This window comes from Sabethes cyaneus, chromosome 3 (genome assembly GCF_943734655.1).
Source record: "Sabethes cyaneus chromosome 3, idSabCyanKW18_F2, whole genome shotgun sequence".
NCBI classification, from domain to species: Eukaryota; Metazoa; Arthropoda; class Insecta; order Diptera; family Culicidae; genus Sabethes; species Sabethes cyaneus.
In genome coordinates this window covers 48,355,285-48,374,191 of record NC_071355.1, presented here as the reverse complement: position 1 = coordinate 48,374,191, position 18,907 = coordinate 48,355,285, and the positions used below count along the sequence as shown (strand labels likewise).

Sequence of the window (18,907 nt, the reverse complement as noted above, 5' to 3'; positions counted from 1 at the left end):
GAACAATCTCACCAGCAGTCCTTCGTATGGAATAGCGTCCTTTGAGGTTCCATAAGTGCTTCTAATAGTTAATTTAATTTTTCATTCTGGTATCCATGTGCAGTATTAAAACTCGTTTTGGCCAAAGTTTTTACTATATAGCAGGAGATGCTTCACAAACTAAAACGAAAAAAATAATTAAAATAACTCATTAGGCTCACCTATTAGCAAGGTCATGTGGCGCCGTCGTCTGCAGAAAACCGCGGTTTTGAGACCAGGCAGCCGGGAACCACCCACCTCCTCGCACCTCCTAGCTTGGCTACTCAATAGAGCATTACCAGGTATGGCCACGTGGAGGCGCTAGGCAGGGGCTTGGGATGGCTAGAGCTATATTGGACGCTCCTCATTTGCCTTCTCCATTTCATACCCTTAATATCTATGCTTGGGAAGTAAACCAAAATAAGTGACAGAATTTCTTCGTCTCAACAAAATTTCTTAACACTGCGAATGAACCTAGACCAATTTGATGTCTTTGCTTGGTAAGAACGCCAGAACGAGGGACGAAGTATCCTCGTCTCAACAAAACTTCTTACGACCGCGATTAAACCTATACTAATTGGATGTCTGTGCTAGGGAAGTGTGCCAAAAAATGACAAAAGTCCCTTGGTCCAACAGATCGGAAATTTTGCACGACGAGATGATTAAACCTAGGCGAATTTGATATCCGTGTTGGGAAAGTTCGGTTCGGTTTTAGTATAATCCTTTATGGATGGGCATGTTTGTCGTTTCATCGGAAATGCAGTGAAGAGTTGTACTGCTCATAAAATGGGATCGAATTGGTAAAATCAATGTGCAGGAACGATTGGTAATAAAACCAATCTTTAATTTTTTTAAGGTGACAGGAAAGCAATAGTTTGTGTTTTTGTTTTTGTTTTTGTTAAATTGTTTCGAAATGCACATAGAAATAACTATGAAGTCTATTGAGGATTGAATGTGTACAATGTTACTACTTCGTTAAATGTTGTTAAACTAGATTACCTAATATAACGAGCGGCAGTAGCTAGGTGAGTAAAAAAGTCGGGTACCAACCGAAAAAGCAAGGGTGCTAGCCCCATACAGGCTTCTGCCGACCTCTGAAAATTTTCTCAATTCTCGGTGTTTTACTGGCAAAGCTCAGAAGGCGAATTGAATTGCACTCTCGCTATCGGATGTTACCTTCTCCAACAAGCGACGAAATTTTGCTTTTGCAGTGCTTTTCTGCTTTGCTCTGTCCCCGAGTGAGCCGCAGTTTTGTTTCATCTTTCTTTTTCTGCCGAAGCACTACCGAATGCCTGCTCTCATGGAGCATATCGTTTCAGTCCATATAATTGCCTGTTCCATATTCTCTTTGGAATACAGAGTAAATAATATTTTGTATTCAATGTGCGAAGAATAGATTATCTCTGCTTGTAGTTGTGCTCCTCTGCGCAAGATGAGTGGTTATAAGACAAAACGGTATTCAGGAATCATTCGGAGGGAGAGCAAACGGTTGAACAGAAAAAGAACGCTCTTGGTTGTTGCGAGAAGCAGATTGCTTTGTCCCTGTATGCTGAAGATGAGCAAAATGAAGTCTGGCCCCATCTACCATCGTACAACTCAATATATTATTGGTTTGTATCAAAATATTCACACACTTCTTCCTTTTCCAAAGGAAGGGCCAGCGCTAGGATTAGGGCTAGGGCTAGGGCTAGGGCTAGGGCTAGGGCTAGGGCTAGGGCTAGGGCTAGGGCTAGGGCTAGGGCTAGGGCTAGGGCTAGGGCTAGGGCTAGGGCTAGGGCTAGGGCTAAGGCTAGGGCTAGGGCTAGGGCTAGGGCTAGGGCTAGGGCTAGGGCTAGGGCTAGGGCTAGGGCTAGGGCTAGGGCTAGGGCTAGGGCTAGGGCTAGGGCTAGGGCTAGGGCTAGGGCTAGGGCTAGGGCTAGGGCTAGGGCTAGGGCTAGGGCTAGGGCTAGGGCTAGGGCTAGGGCTAGGGCTAGGGCTAGGGCTAGGGCTAGGGCTAGGGCTAGGGCTAGGGCTAGGGCTAGGGCTAGGGCTAGGGCTAGGGCTAGGGCTAGGGCTAGGGCTAGGGCTAGGGCTAGGGCTAGGGCTAGGGCTAGGGCTAGGGCTAGGGCTAGGGCTAGGGCTAGGGCTAGGGCTAGGGCTAGGGCTAGGGCTAGGGCTAGGGCTAGGGCTAGGGCTAGGGCTAGGGCTAGGGCTAGGGCTAGGGCTAGGGCTAGGGCTAGGGCTAGGGCTAGGGCTAGGGCTAGGGCTAGGGCTAGGGCTAGGGCTAGGGCTAGGGCTAGGGCTAGGGCTAGGGCTAGGGCTAGGGCTAGGGCTAGGGCTAGGGCTAGGGCTAGGGCTAGGGCTAGGGCTAGGGCTAGGGCTAGGGCTAGGGCTAGGGCTAGGGCTAGGGCTAGGGCTAGGGCTAGGGCTAGGGCTAGGGCTAGGGCTAGGGCTAGGGCTAGGGCTAGGGCTAGGGCTAGGGCTAGGGCTAGGGCTAGGGCTAGGGCTAGGGCTAGGGCTAGGGCTAGGGCTAGGGCTAGGGCTAGGGCTAGGGCTAGGGCTAGGGCTAGGGCTAGGGCTAGGGCTAGGGCTAGGGCTAGGGCTAGGGCTAGGGCTAGGGCTAGGGCTAGGGCTAGGGCTAGGGCTAGGGCTAGGGCTAGGGCTAGGGCTAGGGCTAGGGCTAGGGCTAGGGCTAGGGCTAGGGCTAGGTTCTGGTTCTGGTTCTGGTTCTGGTTCTGGTTCTGGTTCTGGTTCTGGTTCTGGTTCTGGTTTTGGTTCTGGTTCTGGTTCTGGTTCTGGTTCTGGTTCTGGTTCTGGTTCTGGTTCTGGTTCTGGTTCTGGTTCTGGTTCTGGTTCTGGTTCTGGTTCTGGTTCTGGTTCTGGTTCTGGTTCTGGTTCTGGTTCTGGTTCTGGTTCTGGTTCTGGTTCTGGTTCTGGTTCTGGTTCTGGTTCTGGTTCTGGTTCTGGTTCTGGTTCTGGTTCTGGTTCTGGTTCTGGTTCTGGTTCTGGTTCTGGTTCTGGTTCTGGTTCTGGTTCTGGTTCTGGTTCTGGTTCTGGTTCTGGTTCTGGTTCTGGTTCTGGTTCTGGTTCTGGTTCTGGTTCTGGTTCTGGTTCTGGTTCTGGTTCTGGTTCTGGTTCTGGTTCTGGTTCTGGTTCTGGTTCTGGTTCTGGTTCTGGTTCTGGTTCTGGTTCTGGTTCTGGTTCTGGTTCTGGTTCTGGTTCTGGTTCTGGTTCTGGTTCTGGTTCTGGTTCTGGTTCTGGTTCTGGTTCTGGTTCTGGTTCTGGTTCTGGTTCTGGTTCTGGTTCTGGTTCTGGTTCTGGTTCTGGTTCTGGTTCTGGTTCTGGTTCTGGTTCTGGTTCTGGTTCTGGTTCTGGTTCTGGTTCTGGTTCTGGTTCTGGTTCTGGTTCTGGTTCTGGTTCTGGTTCTGGTTCTGGTTCTGGTTCTGGTTCTGGTTCTGGTTCTGGTTCTGGTTCTGGTTCTGGTTCTGGTTCTGGTTCTGGTTCTGGTTCTGGTTCTGGTTCTGGTTCTGGTTCTGGTTCTGGTTCTGGTTCTGATTCTGGTTCTGGTTCTGGTTCTGGTTCTGGTTCTGGTTCTGGTTCTGGTTCTGGTTCTGGTTCTGGTTCTGGTTCTGGTTCTGGTTCTGGTTCTGGTTCTGGTTCTGGTTCTGGTTCTGGTTCTGGTTCTGGTTCTGGTTCTGGTTCTGGTTCTGGTTCTGGTTCTGGTTCTGGTTTGAAGAGGACCAAATTTGAACATAAAAGCCGTCATACGTGTATAATAAAACTGTAATTGTTACTTGGGAAGGCACATTCCCCAATGTTTTTAACCCTAGAGACGCCAGTGATTGCATCGAACGGTTAGTTGCAACAACAGAAGCAGAATATTTCTCACGTATTCATGCGGTTCGTTGTGAACCTGAAGATTGTTTACTCATTTAGTGCAAGTCGGTTGTTGACGCAACCCCACGAGAAATCATGTTTGCATTTGCCGGTGCATCCAGTGAAGCTATTAAATAATTACGCCTTCCTGGGCGAATTGGCCTTTACATGCAAAACGAACAGATGACTTCAATTTATTCAAGCCTTCAAGCTTGAAGCCAGCAAGCACGAATTAAGATGTCAGCTTACTCAGCGAAAGTTTTCGTCGTCGTCGTCGTCGTCGTTCAATCGAGCGGAATCATTCTGTCAATTTTGGTCAAATGCCGACCACGACGTGTCTTTTCATGGCAGCATTTAAGACTTGGCAAGGGCGAGACTATAGGAACCTGTGACTGTTCCATTTCAGGACGACATGCGGCGAGCTCAATCATTTATCAATTTGTCAGATTGCGTAAAACAATAATAGATAATGTGCTTTTATCGTCTCCGTCACGCTCCATGGTCCATTGAATCGGCAGCTGGTGGCTGATAGGCAGAGAGCAAAGGCTCAGTTGAACGGAAATCTTCAAAAGAATTCACGCCGGGTGGCGGTGCTCGAATTTTGCCCCCATTTCCGGCCCTGCGCGAGCGAAGAAAGTTACTCGGAAGAAAACCGATACTCACCATGACCGATTTCGCTGCTCTGCCCAGTACGGAGGCGTACCAACTGACTGACGTTGAGTAATTATTTCGCTTTCGGGAAATGCTTGCGGGCTTCCGAAGATCCGTTGCTAACCAGCCCACCCCATAAGGCTGATTTGTTAACTGATGGGAAATAATCGATGACAATTAGTGTTTCATGTGACGAACCATTGCGCTGGCTGGCTGGTGATGGTGATGTTTGAAGATGACTGAAGCCATTAGCATGCTGGAAACTTAACGATGTCGTTCGTCGTAGACTAATTTGTGGCCGGGCCTCGTTCGGCTGGGTAGGTCATAATTTTCCGGCCCACCATAAACTGTGGGCTCATAAACAACTGCTAAGAAATTTGCTAGGATTCGGTGTCGACGGTCTGATAATATGTCAAGGCTTACGACCCGTAATTTTACCGGCAAACTTTAAGCCAGCCAAATACTCTAACCAAATTCTCGGTAAAACTCAATAATTAAAATGTCATCTTACCGACAAGCACACTCATAATGACGGTACTTCGCCCACGTCTCCGGCATATAGCTCTGTAGAATCTGTTGTTCATCACACCAGCACGCAACGTCAGCAACATCGTAAATCCCCTGCCACATGGTAAAGTGTTCGAATTTGTCACGCAATCAAATCGATTGACAACCGAGTGGAAATAACAACAGCTGTTCGGGCTTGTCGGGCGTTAGTCTCGTGACGTGACAAACATGTCACGCGAAATTCGATCAGTGAGCGGTGCGGTGCGGTGCGGTTCATCGATACTTCGTCATCTGACCACCACCACCGTCGTCACCACCAGTACCGCGTCCTGCTGTACCACCAGTACCGCGTCCTGCTGTAGGAGACGAGATGAAACCACATAAAGAACAAATCGCTGACACAAATGGCGAATTCTAAAAGAAAGCGAACTTTATTGTTGTTTATTAGGATTATACCAAATTGATTGATCGATTACTTTGCGTGTTTCAGTTTCCTTTTCGGTGTTCTTTTAAGAACCAGCAGCAGCTTAGTAGATGTTGTGAATGGAATTTTATTGCCCGATTGCAGAAGTCAAAGTTTTCGCAAGTGGAATTGATTAAAGTTTTCTACGAAACAATTTCACAGATACCTAATATTTTGGTGTGTTAGAAACATCATTATACATTTAATACTCATGATATCATGAGCCAATGAAGCAGATATCAGTACCGGCGAGCGTAAAAACTATGCTAATTACGTGTGTCATATCAAATTATTCACAAGCTCGTTACAAATCTAGTAACCACATGAAAAAGCACCCATTGAATATGGAAGGATAATTTTCTATAACACTCACCTGTAAGCATTTTGATGTATCAACTGATTCCATTCATTTATGTTGCAATTCGTCCATAAACTCGACTAAATTCCAAGTGAACAAAGAATGCCAAAAACCAATTCATGGTGTAAATGAATAGAATAATTCTATTTTTATTGTTTATAAGCGAAAATGTTGCGTTGGAAATTATATGTGGAATATACCTACATCAATTATTATGTTCAAATAAATCACAGCCTGTCGTCCCGATCGGAGTTAATGATCCTACTGGTGGTGATATATTTGCGTGTAAATATTTCTGATTTTTTTTTGCCTATTCGGTCGGTGCATTTTCTGGCACCACATTAATCCGACCATAATTGCGACAATTTGTGTCCGGTTTAGCTCTGCGCTTCATTGGTGGCATTGTGAATATTGTTGTTGTTGCCCGGTTACCAACATTTGCAGCAACAAAGCCTTGTTTGAGCCCCGTTTTGTTCCGGCGTTGTGGGTTAAACCTTAGCGTTTTAGTTACCGCGCGAATGATGCAGCATAATCTAATTAGTGGCGAGTAAGTTTGCACATGTATTTGCATTCATGCTGTTATGCAATCCTATGCAGTAATATTTATGGTTAAATTAGCAGTAGGTAGTAACCAATGTTTATTTTTGTTTTGTTTTGCTTGATGACCATATAATTTACTTCGTCCATCGTACATCACGGATTACTTTTATTTTCTTAAAATTAAAGTTCATACATTTATACATATTACTGAGAAATTTGCTCATTTTCTGGCTATGATATTAAAGTCATTTGCGAAATGTAGGAGTTGGCCGACTTTGATGAATATCGTGCCTCTCGTTTCGATGCCCGCTAAACGGATTGCCCCTTAACATCGATGTTAAGCGCATAAAACACATCTCACGACCCAATGTAGCACTAATCAGTCGCATCAGTTTGTCCTGAAAACCATGTTCGTGTATTATCTGACATAGCTGGTTCAAATCGACTGTATCGTATCCCAGTAAACCATTTGTTTTGTATATCTCGGTTACAACTGAGATATACGACATCATATCTGAACGAAAAAGTTATATTTCACGCCAGATAAAAGCATATAAATACCAAATCGGAGGCGATATACGCGCGAAATTTTGACAATTATTTATAATTCTACCTTGCATTTAATACAACGGTTTTTACACCACGCAACTTAATAGTCCTGAATATATGATTTAGATATGACTTAATATTGCAATATTACAACTACAACTACAACAATATACAACTCATGACTGTAAATTATAAAGCAGTATAGATGCTTTATAATTTACAGACATGAGTTGTATATGAGGACACGCACGACTGCAAAACAATTTATTGTTCTCTTTGTGTTGACATACTCTAATCATTATAAAATTTCAATGTTCGGTTGAATTGACATGCATACGATTTAATGTGAACTTTCCATTACGAATTTGTGTTATCTGGGATGCTGCTTTGAAGTCAATAAAGATGTGATGCGTAGGCACGTTGTACTTTCGACATTTCTGCAAGATCCATCGGATGGTAAGAATTTGGTCCACAGTCGCGCTAGCCGCTATGGAGCCCCCTCTGATATTTTTTTACAAAACCTTGTGCTATCGGTGACAACCAGCGTAACAGGATGTGGTAGAGTACCCACATTAGCCGCGATAGTTGTAGCAGTCGGGCCAATAATCATTTTTGCGACATTACTATCGTCTTTTGTTAACTTTCGTTCGTTCGGCCTCCTCGAGGGGTTAATCGAAAAACTGCTTCCGCCTGTCGACCACCCATTCGTTTGTGATCAGATTTTCTCCCTCGTCCCTACACATGCCAGATGTCGGTGTATAGCCCTTACGAGTTTGGGTCACTTTGTTCTAAAACTTGCTCGGAATAGATGTTCTAATTCCTCACGATCTCAGTCGCTTCTAGCATTTTTTACAAATTGTAAGCGAAGCCAATGATGTTGGCCAGAACGCACTTGGCGTAAAACCCATAAGGGAAATTGGGCAGAACTACTATGCTGTTCCCACGAAACGCAAGGGACAACAAAGATCGACCGTACCAGAGCCCCGCATGGCACAGTAGGGGCAAGATGCCCAAAGCACTCCGTTCGCGACTGGCATGTTTTCACCCCTCCAGCCATTCAGTCATCGGCACGGATGTAGACCTTGACTTAGGGGCTCCTGATTTGCCGACTCTCACGGCAGGATCAGGTCATGTGGCTCAATTTCTGCCCAAACGTACAATTCGGCACCAACCGCCAAAGGGCGTAACTGCAGATTGTGTAAAACAGACCTATTGAGAGCCTCTCTCTCTGTGCTAAGCCAGCTGAGAAAATAACTCTCTCCCGGTGTGCCTACACCACGCAGCCGCGCCCTCCGAAAAACCTGCACCGAACTGCATGATTAGGTAGCCGAAGACCACCCGGCGAGTATTCCACCTTCTCTGTCTGCGTACGACAACCAAGGTTGCGTACCACCAGGTGCGCAACTTTGGCTGCCGTACCCCACCCGGCACCTCGTGGAGGTAGAGATAGGAGTTAGAAAACAGAGGTGATATATTTGCATATGTTCACTCATTTGCCAGCACATTGAGAACTTTTGGGCAAATTTTGTAGAACACCCGAGATGTTGGAGAACAAGCTGTCGAAAGAGTATCAAAAGAAGTCGTTCCGACGATTAACTAAAACGTAAACGGGTTACGTTATACTTCTCATTCGGTTGTTGACTACAATAGACGAGAGAAGAGGCACAATTTGTGCCTAAAAATATCTAAATCTGGCAGTGTCGGAGGAGTTTGAAATACATCGCACACTTAATAAAGGGATTGTAGATTTTTATTTTTATCCAGTTCGCTGTTCAAAGGTTCACCAACATCTGCGATCCACGGGGCCCGGAAGAACAGTATGGTTCGAATCCGGTCCGGAACGTTATACAAACTTAATGAGCGTTGCTTCAATGACCCACCCATCTATTTGTATAAGAGGCTTATGGCTGTACCGAAAACCAGGTCTCTAAAAGGACGTCTTAAGAGGCTTATCGGTAACATCGGTAACCTCGGTAACTAAAAAAAGGTCCCTGACAGGACGTCATGCTTTCGTAGCAATGGGTTGTATTCTCAGTCACCTCACTGGTCGACAGCTGAACTGCTCGATTGCTCAACTGGTTGACTAAACTGCTCGACTGGACTGGTCGATTGGACTGCTCGATTTGATTGCTCGATTTGATTGCTCGACTAGATTGCTTGATTGGACAGATCGACTTGACTGCTTGACTGAACAGTTCGATTTAACTGCTCGAGTGGACTACTCGACTTAACTGCTCGATTCGACTTGTTGACACAGTTGCTTGACTTACTACTCGACTCAACTGCTCGACTTAACTGCACGATTGAACTGCTCAGAATCAGACCGGACCTAGTCACAAAATTTTAAAAAATGAGTTAATGATACCAAACGATCAAGAATTTTCTAAGCAACATTTTACTCTAATCAGACTACATAAATGTTGCAAACAGCCAGAAGTTTTTATTCTGTTAAATAAAATCCAATACGACCATAAAAACTATTTGTTTCAATTTCCGGCTGTGACTCTTTTATGTATATCAATATAAGAACTCAAAGAACTAATACAAAGGTTAAACATCTTCGCAAACACTGGCCAATGGAATGAATCCGCAGTTTTCTGAATTCTGAGCAGACATTCATATTTTCCGGATCAGAAGATTCGGGCTCAACTAGAATCTAACATTTCCGCTCTTTCCTATTTACGCCTGGTCCCATTCTGTTTGGATCCTATCAACATCTTTGTTTCATTAATTTCTTCTACCCTTCCTTCTACACTTTTCTAACTATCGTTAGAAAAAACCTTATGATGTGTCAAGTGGAAGAGGGAGGAAGAAAGTGCATTTGGTCTTGAAGAGGAGATCCAATAAGGCCATTACAAATCTATACGTATAAAAAAGGATTTCTGTCTGTCTGTCTGTCCGTATGTTCCTTATAGAATCGAAAACTACTAAACCGATCGGCGTGAAAATTTGCATGTAGAGGTTTTTGGGGCCAGGCAAGGTTTTAGTGATGGTTAAAGACCCCTCCCCCCACTAAAAGGGGGGACTCCCATACAAATGAAACACATATTTCTGCATAACTCGAGAATTAATCAAGCAAATAGAACAAAATTTGGCATGTGGGTGTTTTTGGTGACAAGAATTTATTCTATGGTAAATTGGGAACCTTGCCCTCTTTAGAAGGGGAATTATATCTCCTCTCCCCTTTAATAGGGGGGGCTTCCATACAAATGAAATACAAATTTCCTCATAACTCGAGAACTGATCAAGCAAATGGAACCAAATTTAGCATGTGGGTGTTTTTGTAGGCAAGAATATTTTCTATGGTGAATTAGGACCCCTCCTCACTTTAGGAGGGGGGCTCCTATACAAATGAAAAACAAATTTCCTCATAACTCGAGAACTAATCAGGGAAATGGAACCAAATTTGACATGTAAGTGGTTTTGGAGAGATTTTTTTCTATGGTGAATTGAGACCCCTCTCCTTTTTACAAGCGAGTTATGAACCATCTCCCTTCTAAGAGGGGGGCTTCTACACAAATGAAATACAAATTTCCTCATAATTCGAGAACTAATCAAGCAAATGGAACCAAATTTGGCATGTGGGAGATTTTGGAGTCTTGAATTTATTTTATGATAGTTAGAGACCTCTCACCCCTGTGGTAGGGGGATATGGACTCTCATACAAATAAAACAGAATTTTTTACGAAACTCAAAAACTAATCGAACTCGACCACAAAAACTATCTATGGTAACACTAGATCATTCGGGACGAGACGGCCGCGAGTGTTGCCGGTGACCCGCCGTCGGAAGCGCCGCCCACTGGGGGGAGGCAACTCCCCGCAGAAATCACTACTGTCTAGGTTTATTTTCCTAGGTTTTCCTAGGTCTACCTGGGTTTCCTGGAATGAGCGACAGCGAGTAAGGAGAGGATCGCGAAATGGTACTTCCCACAAAAAAGTTTTCCGTGAAATGGTATATTCCGCTTAAGGTTTTTGGCAAAATGATATTCGGCGAAATGTTGTACAATCATGGCGAATATTACTATCCTTTCTGGCTATGCTTTCTGGCTATGCAATGAGGGGACAGGGGAGTTGTTTTCTACTTTACTGTGAGGGAAAATTGCAAATTTGTATATTAAACTACCCATTCCTGGTAACTAATAAGCATTAACATAAGCAGCAAATCAGCGTATCTGGCATTTTATACTGCACGTTGTTGTATATTAGCTTTTTGACTGCATAGGTGTTGTAAATTGGCATCCAAAATTGTATTCAAATTCTTCGTGTCGGTAATTAGCTGTAAATTAGCATTGTCAGCACTATAAAAAGGTTATCAGTAAAGTAGCTGTATATTTTGCCAAAATAGCATTTAAGTAGCATTTAAGGCGACTTAAATGCTTATCGGCCTACATTTGAGTAGCATTGATTACCTGGGATGCTTTCATAGTTACGTAACTGCCAAAATGAATCATCTAAAGTTGAACTCCTCAGAAACTTGCAAAACTAGAGATTGTGACAAAAATCACCCGAGATTCATGATTTATGTACAACACAGGTTATTTTGTAGTTTGTCGGGTCAGCTAGTATTTTATAAAGTTTTTGTCCTTTCGTTGTTCGGCCAAGTGGCCAAAGTGAATTTTTTAATCGAGCAAAAAAAAACATGGATTTTAAGAATTTTTATTTAAGGTTTAAACGAGAAAACCGATTCTATTCTTGCTTATAATATATACGTTATTATTTTCTATGCTAAAATATACGAAAAAGGACAAAAACGAAGGAAAATTTTTTTGGACGATTTTCGGAAATTCCATTGTTCGAATTTCCATTTCTGTTTCGTGCTAGAAGCGTTAATTCAACTCGGAGACTCATTTTTCGAGTTTTTCAGACTGTAGAGCCCACAGACAATTGATTTTATAAAAAGAAATTTAACTCATATCCTACAAATTATTTTTTTGTCCCCCGATTTTGCAAGCCAATTTCCAAGGGGGGAGGGGGGGGGCGTGATAAAAACTTTAAACGTGATTTGCAATGGCCTAAACCAATGAAGTATAAATCGAACCATAATATTTCGGGAGGAGGTTTGTAGAAAATTCGATGTAATATGATTTTTTGGCGTCCATTTTTAATTTGATAAGCGAAGTTACCGCTGTTTGGAAGTTCTTCAATAAGAGGTAAATAGGCAAGCTTAAAACGTAGTGATATCATGATCCAGCGTCATTCTAATATTGGTACTTTCAACGTAAACTGTTAGAAAAAGTTCTGATAAAGAAAACCTTAAATAATGAAATAGAAACTTACATATAGTGAGGCAACAATTCTTTAGAAACATATACTGCCGCTACTCGTATAGCAGTCCCATTTTCTATGGAGTTTCCTACATAAATGGGACTGTTATGCGAGTTCCGGCAGTATGCAAACTTGTATACAAATGAGCTCATAAGATCATTCGAATATAAATAGCAAAGAAAATATAATATAACACACCGGCTTTCGACATAAACCTCATCCAATAAAGTGGCTACATGGTAGATATTCATATGAGGAAAAAGCAAACACTAGCCAGGTTACAAACACCAGCTGCTTCTCAGACGTTCGTACTAGACGTCGGAATCTTCGGATTAGAAGACTAGGCTAGGCTCATCTTCAACCTCTTGTTAGTTCCCTTTAGCCGTGCCGAATGTCTATGAAACCAGGTTTTTCTTTTATCTAACGAAGCACCATTCAAACTAGGAAAAACTTATTGCCTTATTGATGCTAGCCGGACCACAGCACAGGAGACCACTGATTAACAAAGCAATGAATAGATGATGAGACATGGGAGCCCTCGTTTCGGTCGAAAGGCTAATTACCGGAATCGGATATGTCGACAACAAACGTACAGCCCCGCCCGACCGGTAATTATATCAGGATAGGAGATCTTGATGAGAATAAATTAAGCAACATTCTCCTGTGGCTATTTGAAACAACGTTGTTTCGATATGCCTATGTCTTGCGAAAAGATAAGTGTCCTACGACGTAAAGAGCATGTGTGTTATGAGGCTGATAATTTTTATATTAATAAGAGTGCCTTATATGGATCTCGTACTAATAAATCAAAGCAAATTATCTTTTTGTGTAGTTCAAGTTATGGCCAGCATGTGTTATACTTTTTTGTATTCAACCGATGGCGTTGACAAACGAAAACCCTCCCTTCGTTCCATGCTCGGACCGATCTCGTAGAAATCAATCTCGATGAATAAGTAGTCTTCGGTGTACCTGGAAAATCAATTCTAGTGATAAATTAATACTGAACCTTTTGACTTTCCTCGAGAAGCTTGCCTTGGCTGAGGCAAGCAACGTCAACGAAAGATCTAAGGGAAATCTTTTCAATTGAAGATACCCGCCGCAAAGTATCGTATTCATCCGGTGGTGGTGGGTGGACCGTGCGGGTGGACAGGGCCGGGCCGGATCGAAGAAAGTCTGGAAGAAAGGCATCAGTTTTGCTTCCAGAGTTGCGTTTGTTTAATGCATGAGAAATACACGAAGCAGATTTTCCGGCACGATGCACGGACATTGCCGTAGCAGAAAACTAATGAAAGTCAAATAAAGCAAACTGGCTCGTTGACGTTGACGTTCAAACGTCGCCAAGAATGATTGGCTGCCATGGAATGGAGCGGCTTTTCAATCAAACGAATCTGTTTTCGGGGACGAGTTTTTCCTCTTTTTGAATGCAATATTATTGCAAATGAAACTAGCTGGCTGCAGAGTAACAGGTGCCTCAAGCCCTTTGTATTTTCTTCTCGAAATGATATTCCGAAATTGAAATTACGAACGACTCTGCCGGGTACCTCCTATATCAAGTGTCAGTTGTCAGGTTATCCTCAAAGACAAACGTTTATCTATGTTAGTATCAATACTCAAATTGAGCTTCTGAAGAGCCAGAAGTATTTTTTGGAACTATGAATGATGATCTTTGTTATGTTGTTGTCAAAATAAATAAATTAATTAATTAATTTTGTTTTCTGAACTGAAAAAACACCTGGGAATGTTGCATCCATCCAAAAAAAGCATGCGAAGAATTATTTTCAATGTAGGTATCATTAAACCTATTTCTGGTCGTAAGAACATTATCAATATTTGTTGATTTTTCGCAGTACTCTTTTTTCAACTTTCATCTCACCATATAAAGACGAATAAATTTTTCGTATCGTCTTCCTTCGGAACGACTTAGATGAAACCATACATACTGTACGTACATACATGTTCTGGATACTGCTATCCGACCTATCCCATAGTGAAATGAGTTTTTCATTTCCAACTTCAAACAGCTTCGAAACATTTCCGGTAATGACGATACACACACACACACACTCTTCTACCCCGATAGCACAAGCTTCGACTGTACGGAGACCAAACAAGTCGTCACACACATATCGGGATCGGGAAACCCTTGTGGCGGTAAGGAAGAAAAAATCCATCTGCCACTGCCGTCCGTGTCGAGGAGCAGTGAGTTGAGTACATAGTTTCGGGTTTTCTTCTAGCTGACAAGCACAAGCCAGCCAGAGCGGTTGGTGCCAGCAGACGGAAATATCATTTCCTTCCTTCTTCTGGAGGAAATTGGATCTAATTGATACGAAAAATGATCAAAGCCAGTCGAACGTTCGGTCCATGCTGCGCGATTGCTGTCGATGATGGAGCTCCTTGAAGCGTACCAAGCAGGGATTAGAGGAGTGAAGTGCCTTGCGAGAGTACCGCTTGGTCGGTGCAACCGTGGAATGAAAGAAGTTCATAATTCCATTATTATCGAAATATATTGATTACTCTACCACTGTCTATATTAAGTCGATTTTCAACTGTACACGGATCAAGCAGAGAAAAAGTTTTTCTCGAATCCCCAACGGCATAACGGTCAAGTGGCAAGAGGCAACAGATTAAACCAATCGGCATTAAATACAACACATTTGTAAATTGAAAAACTGAGCTGGGGGATTTATCCGATTGAAATCCATCCTACCCTCTTACATTGATGAGCCAAAGGCCGATTTGATCGCAGGAGCAAAGCTGTTGCGAATGACCTTCTTCTGCTGCTGTGAATAATTTATAAACTACCTACTTTGCGTTATTCCATTACCAAAGGTTATCGGAATGAAAAGCAACAAATGGGGTACAGCTGAATGGTAAAAAGTTTGATGGAAAATCTTGCAGCATGAAAGTAATAATGGTTCGGATTGGTGATTTGGAACCATAGAAAACGCGTTACAAAACAATTAGGAATTTCAAATATTTAATTTTGCTTGGCCTGTTTCCCAATCGATATGAAATGAACCTATCAATTGCATAGGATATATCCAGTTTTTTATTCAATGGAAAGTAACGAAAATAACAACAACGTTAGGTGTGTTCTTCCCGCGACTTCAGACTAAAGTTGGCTGTCCAGTTTTTGATCAAGTTTGTTATTCATTATAAACTTCATCCAACGAAAAATCATTTCGTGAATATATTGATAGAGATAGGCTGCATTCGCTTTGGAATGAATGCAGTTGTCACACTTTAAGAATTGTTAACGTGATTGCTGAGAGCTGCAATTAATGTAAATAATTGTAGTTCTCAGCAAAAATCAACCAAATTAAATTGAGTTAAAAGGCCACGAAATCATCCAAAAAACGAAGGTATTCAGATATTGAGAACATGCCGTAGGAATTGTACGCTATTGAGCAAATTGTGATATTCATGAGCACTGCAATCGAAGTACCGTGATTGCAGTTCTCAGCCACTAGTGCATCACATCCCATCCGACGAAAGGGCGCTCGAATTCTCCATTTCTAAAGTTCATCCGGTTCGAACCCGAAACGCAGCTCGAATGAATGTATGCAGGATCAACCCACGAGCCGGACGCATTATAGTTTATGGTGCTGGAAAGCGGAGATGAATTTCATAAAACTGAGATCAAAACTCTTAATTCTATACATACAATTCTATTGTCGCAACAAAACGAAATGCATTCATTTGAGTGTATTAATCTCAATTTGCAAATATCGATGAAAATATCACCTAGTGCGCGGCGACTGATGCTTTCACGGCATCCTTGAGTCAAAGTTAACGTTCATTGATCATTATAACACAATTATAAACAGAGCTAATAACATTTTTGGCCTGGCAAAGGGTGAACACGTGCAGTCCACAACCTCTGTTCACCAACTCCTCTCCCTACTTCTACGTGGTGCCGGCTGGAGTACGCAACGTCGGTTGTCGTACGCTAACAGGAAAAAGGGCACAGTGGCTCCCGCCCACATTAAGATAACACTCCGGCAGCGGGATAAGGACCTTAGGTTGACAGCCGACTGTACCAGAAAACAAAAAGTTAATGAAAATGGAAGAAGAAATCTATCTGGATTATTGGCAACGACCTTAAAGCATGAAAACACGGACACCAATCGGAACATGGAATATACTGACCCTTGCCCAGCAGGGCAAGCTGGCTCAGCTTGCAAGGGAAGTTGGCCGACTGAAGCTTGAAATCCTGGGGCAGAGCGAGGCCAGGTACTGGCGAACATAAGACATTATCCTCTAAAACATTAAAAACATTATTCCTCTAAGTATCACAGTTTTTGAGATATTAAGCGTCTTTCATGTCGGACCCCCAAAAATCGGTTTTTTCGCTATAGCTTCAAAACTATGTGATTTAGGGAACAATAATGTTCTGCAAACATTTGCATCTCTTAAAAGCACACACTATTGCAGAAGAAACTAAACGTGTATTTTCTATACAGAGCGAGTTAATGAACGACTTAGGTAAAAAATAACTATATTTCGTACTGCTATAGATCAAAAAGTTGCAAAAACTGGCAATCGAAAAATAATTAAAGTGAAAGTACATTCAAAACTGATCTTAAAACATGTTAAATCAGTTGTCTCTTTGAGTATCTTCATCATTTGATTTGCACTTCCAAAAAGTGTTACTCAGTTTTTTGGAGACATATCATTATGTTTACTATACAGTGTGCTAGGTAGCTTAGTGCAAATATTTTAGGGGATGATAAAGGACCATATTTGATGGAAAAATCCTTCTACGCATATGGTCAAATTTCAATCGTTACAGAGTTATTAAACATTTTTAGTTTTCGGTTCTGTTTGCCTAGTAAAAAAAAGCTTATTCTGCGAGGCGAGTGACATGACTATTTTGGATTCGCTGCGAATCAGGTGACAATTGTAACTCGCTTTCTCAGTTCGACTCAGGTGACTCGCTTTGTCACTTAGGTGGCAGGAGTTTGTTACCTAGGTGACACGGTTGTCACCTAGGTGACTCAACTCGCCGTGGCGAGTCACGTTGTTGTAAGCCTAATGGAAGCTAGATTGTTAAGTCGCTTTAACACCTTTATGCAGCCTTTAGGTAGTTGAAAACTTCAATAAAGCCACTATAACACCTTTCAAGCAGCCGTAAAAAAAATAAAGCGGTTTGATGTTTATGGCTATTTAGAAGCTGGTTGTTTTGCAAAAGGACCCGCTATTAAGCTTGCTTATCAGCTTCTGGAAGACAGCTGATGAACCTAGAATAGCTTAAGTATTGCATGTTCAAACACCATTTGAGTGCTTATTTTATGCAGCTTTGATCGTCTGAAATCAACCAGTAAATATTATTTGCTCTTGCAATTCAGCTAACCATATTTTTAATTACGGCGAATAATTTTGCTGATCTTGTGAAATCAATAATTGTACTAATTATGCTAATTGTATTTGCAATTGCAATTATAATTTCCATTGATGCTTGTTAAATTTATCAAACATTGACCGCATTTACTCTTTACATTTTGCGCAAATTCCGGTGTAATATATTTTGAAAAATCATCATTTAATAACGGAAAGTGCAGTGTCCTGTTCCGTATATTTAAAGACCAACAATCTAAGACAGTTAAAATAAAATTCGATTCGATAAAAACATAACTGAAGATGGTTTGAACAAAAAAATTGCTAGGAAATCGTGTAAATTTAAAAAAATGACATTAAATTTATCAATTTCTTTACTCATTGGCTACGACTTCATAGTTTTGTTCTCATGAACAATGAAATGTTAGTAGAACGGGCATGGCATTTCAAGTGGTATCAGTTTATATTTCTATCAAGCATAAGCTAGAAATCTATCAGTGTTCTGTTTCAGTTGTTTCTTGGAGAAATACCCAATTGTTCATAAAATATACAAAACATTGCATCAAAAATATATGTAAATTTGTGCGTTTCTACATCAGTTTCATTGTAAATCAAACAAAATATCATTAAGGCGCTCAACTTTGAAAGTGAGTCTTACACGGGCCCAGCTAGCACAATTCTGTTACTTTCATTCGAAAGTTGAGAAAATTTGGTATTAAAATTTCCTCGTAAACCTCCTACTTTATGAAATTTAGTAACTTTTCAGAAGCAAAATGCTTAGGAATGAGTGTTTCTCTTGTTTTTTTTTATCACATCTCTCCTAAAAAAAGCATGATAAAGTTGATTATTTTTATCCACCAATTTAAAGCTCTAGAACCATTCTACAATTCGGTTTCTGACGAGAAACGTCTATCTCTTTTAAATTCGTCGCAATTTAATTTTAAACGTTTCGTGTTGGGTGTAGAATTTATATCTGAAAACTGCGCGAATTCATACGTCTCCTATAGCGCACTAGATCACCGCGTGTGATGGATCACGGAATGACGCATACAAAAACACGCATATAATAAATCAAGTAGAACACTTATTTTAAATAAAGCTTCGGCATGACTTCTAGAAAACTGTTTTGAAGTAGGACTACGTCTTTGTTTACTATACTGGGACTGGGTAGCACTTTGTGAAAACGAAAATAGAAGTGTAACGTTTGAATGAAAGATTTCAAATGCTAATAACTACTAAACTACTGAACGAAACTGAACAGTTTATACGTCGTTGGATAGATAAAATGACAAGCAATTTTATGAACGGGGTAAGAGAGCAATTTTATGGAGGGCATAAGAGGGGCGACTTCTATACAAATGA

The 18,907-nt window shown here is 41.8% G+C and overlaps 1 protein-coding gene across 1 annotated transcript; it reads right to left on the bottom strand.

Moving 5' to 3' along the window:
* Positions 1 to 2,712: 2,712 nt before the first annotated feature.
* On the bottom strand, positions 2,713 to 5,877 carry LOC128739554 (protein TsetseEP-like; the record flags this gene model as incomplete). The annotated part of the gene is made up of 2 exons (XM_053835048.1): positions 5,868 to 5,877; positions 2,713 to 3,722 (listed from the first exon to the last, which is right to left on the bottom strand). Coding segments are annotated over exons 1-2 (1,020 nt in total), but the record flags the coding sequence as incomplete, so codon positions are not given.
* Positions 5,878 to 18,907: the final 13,030 nt, after the last annotated feature.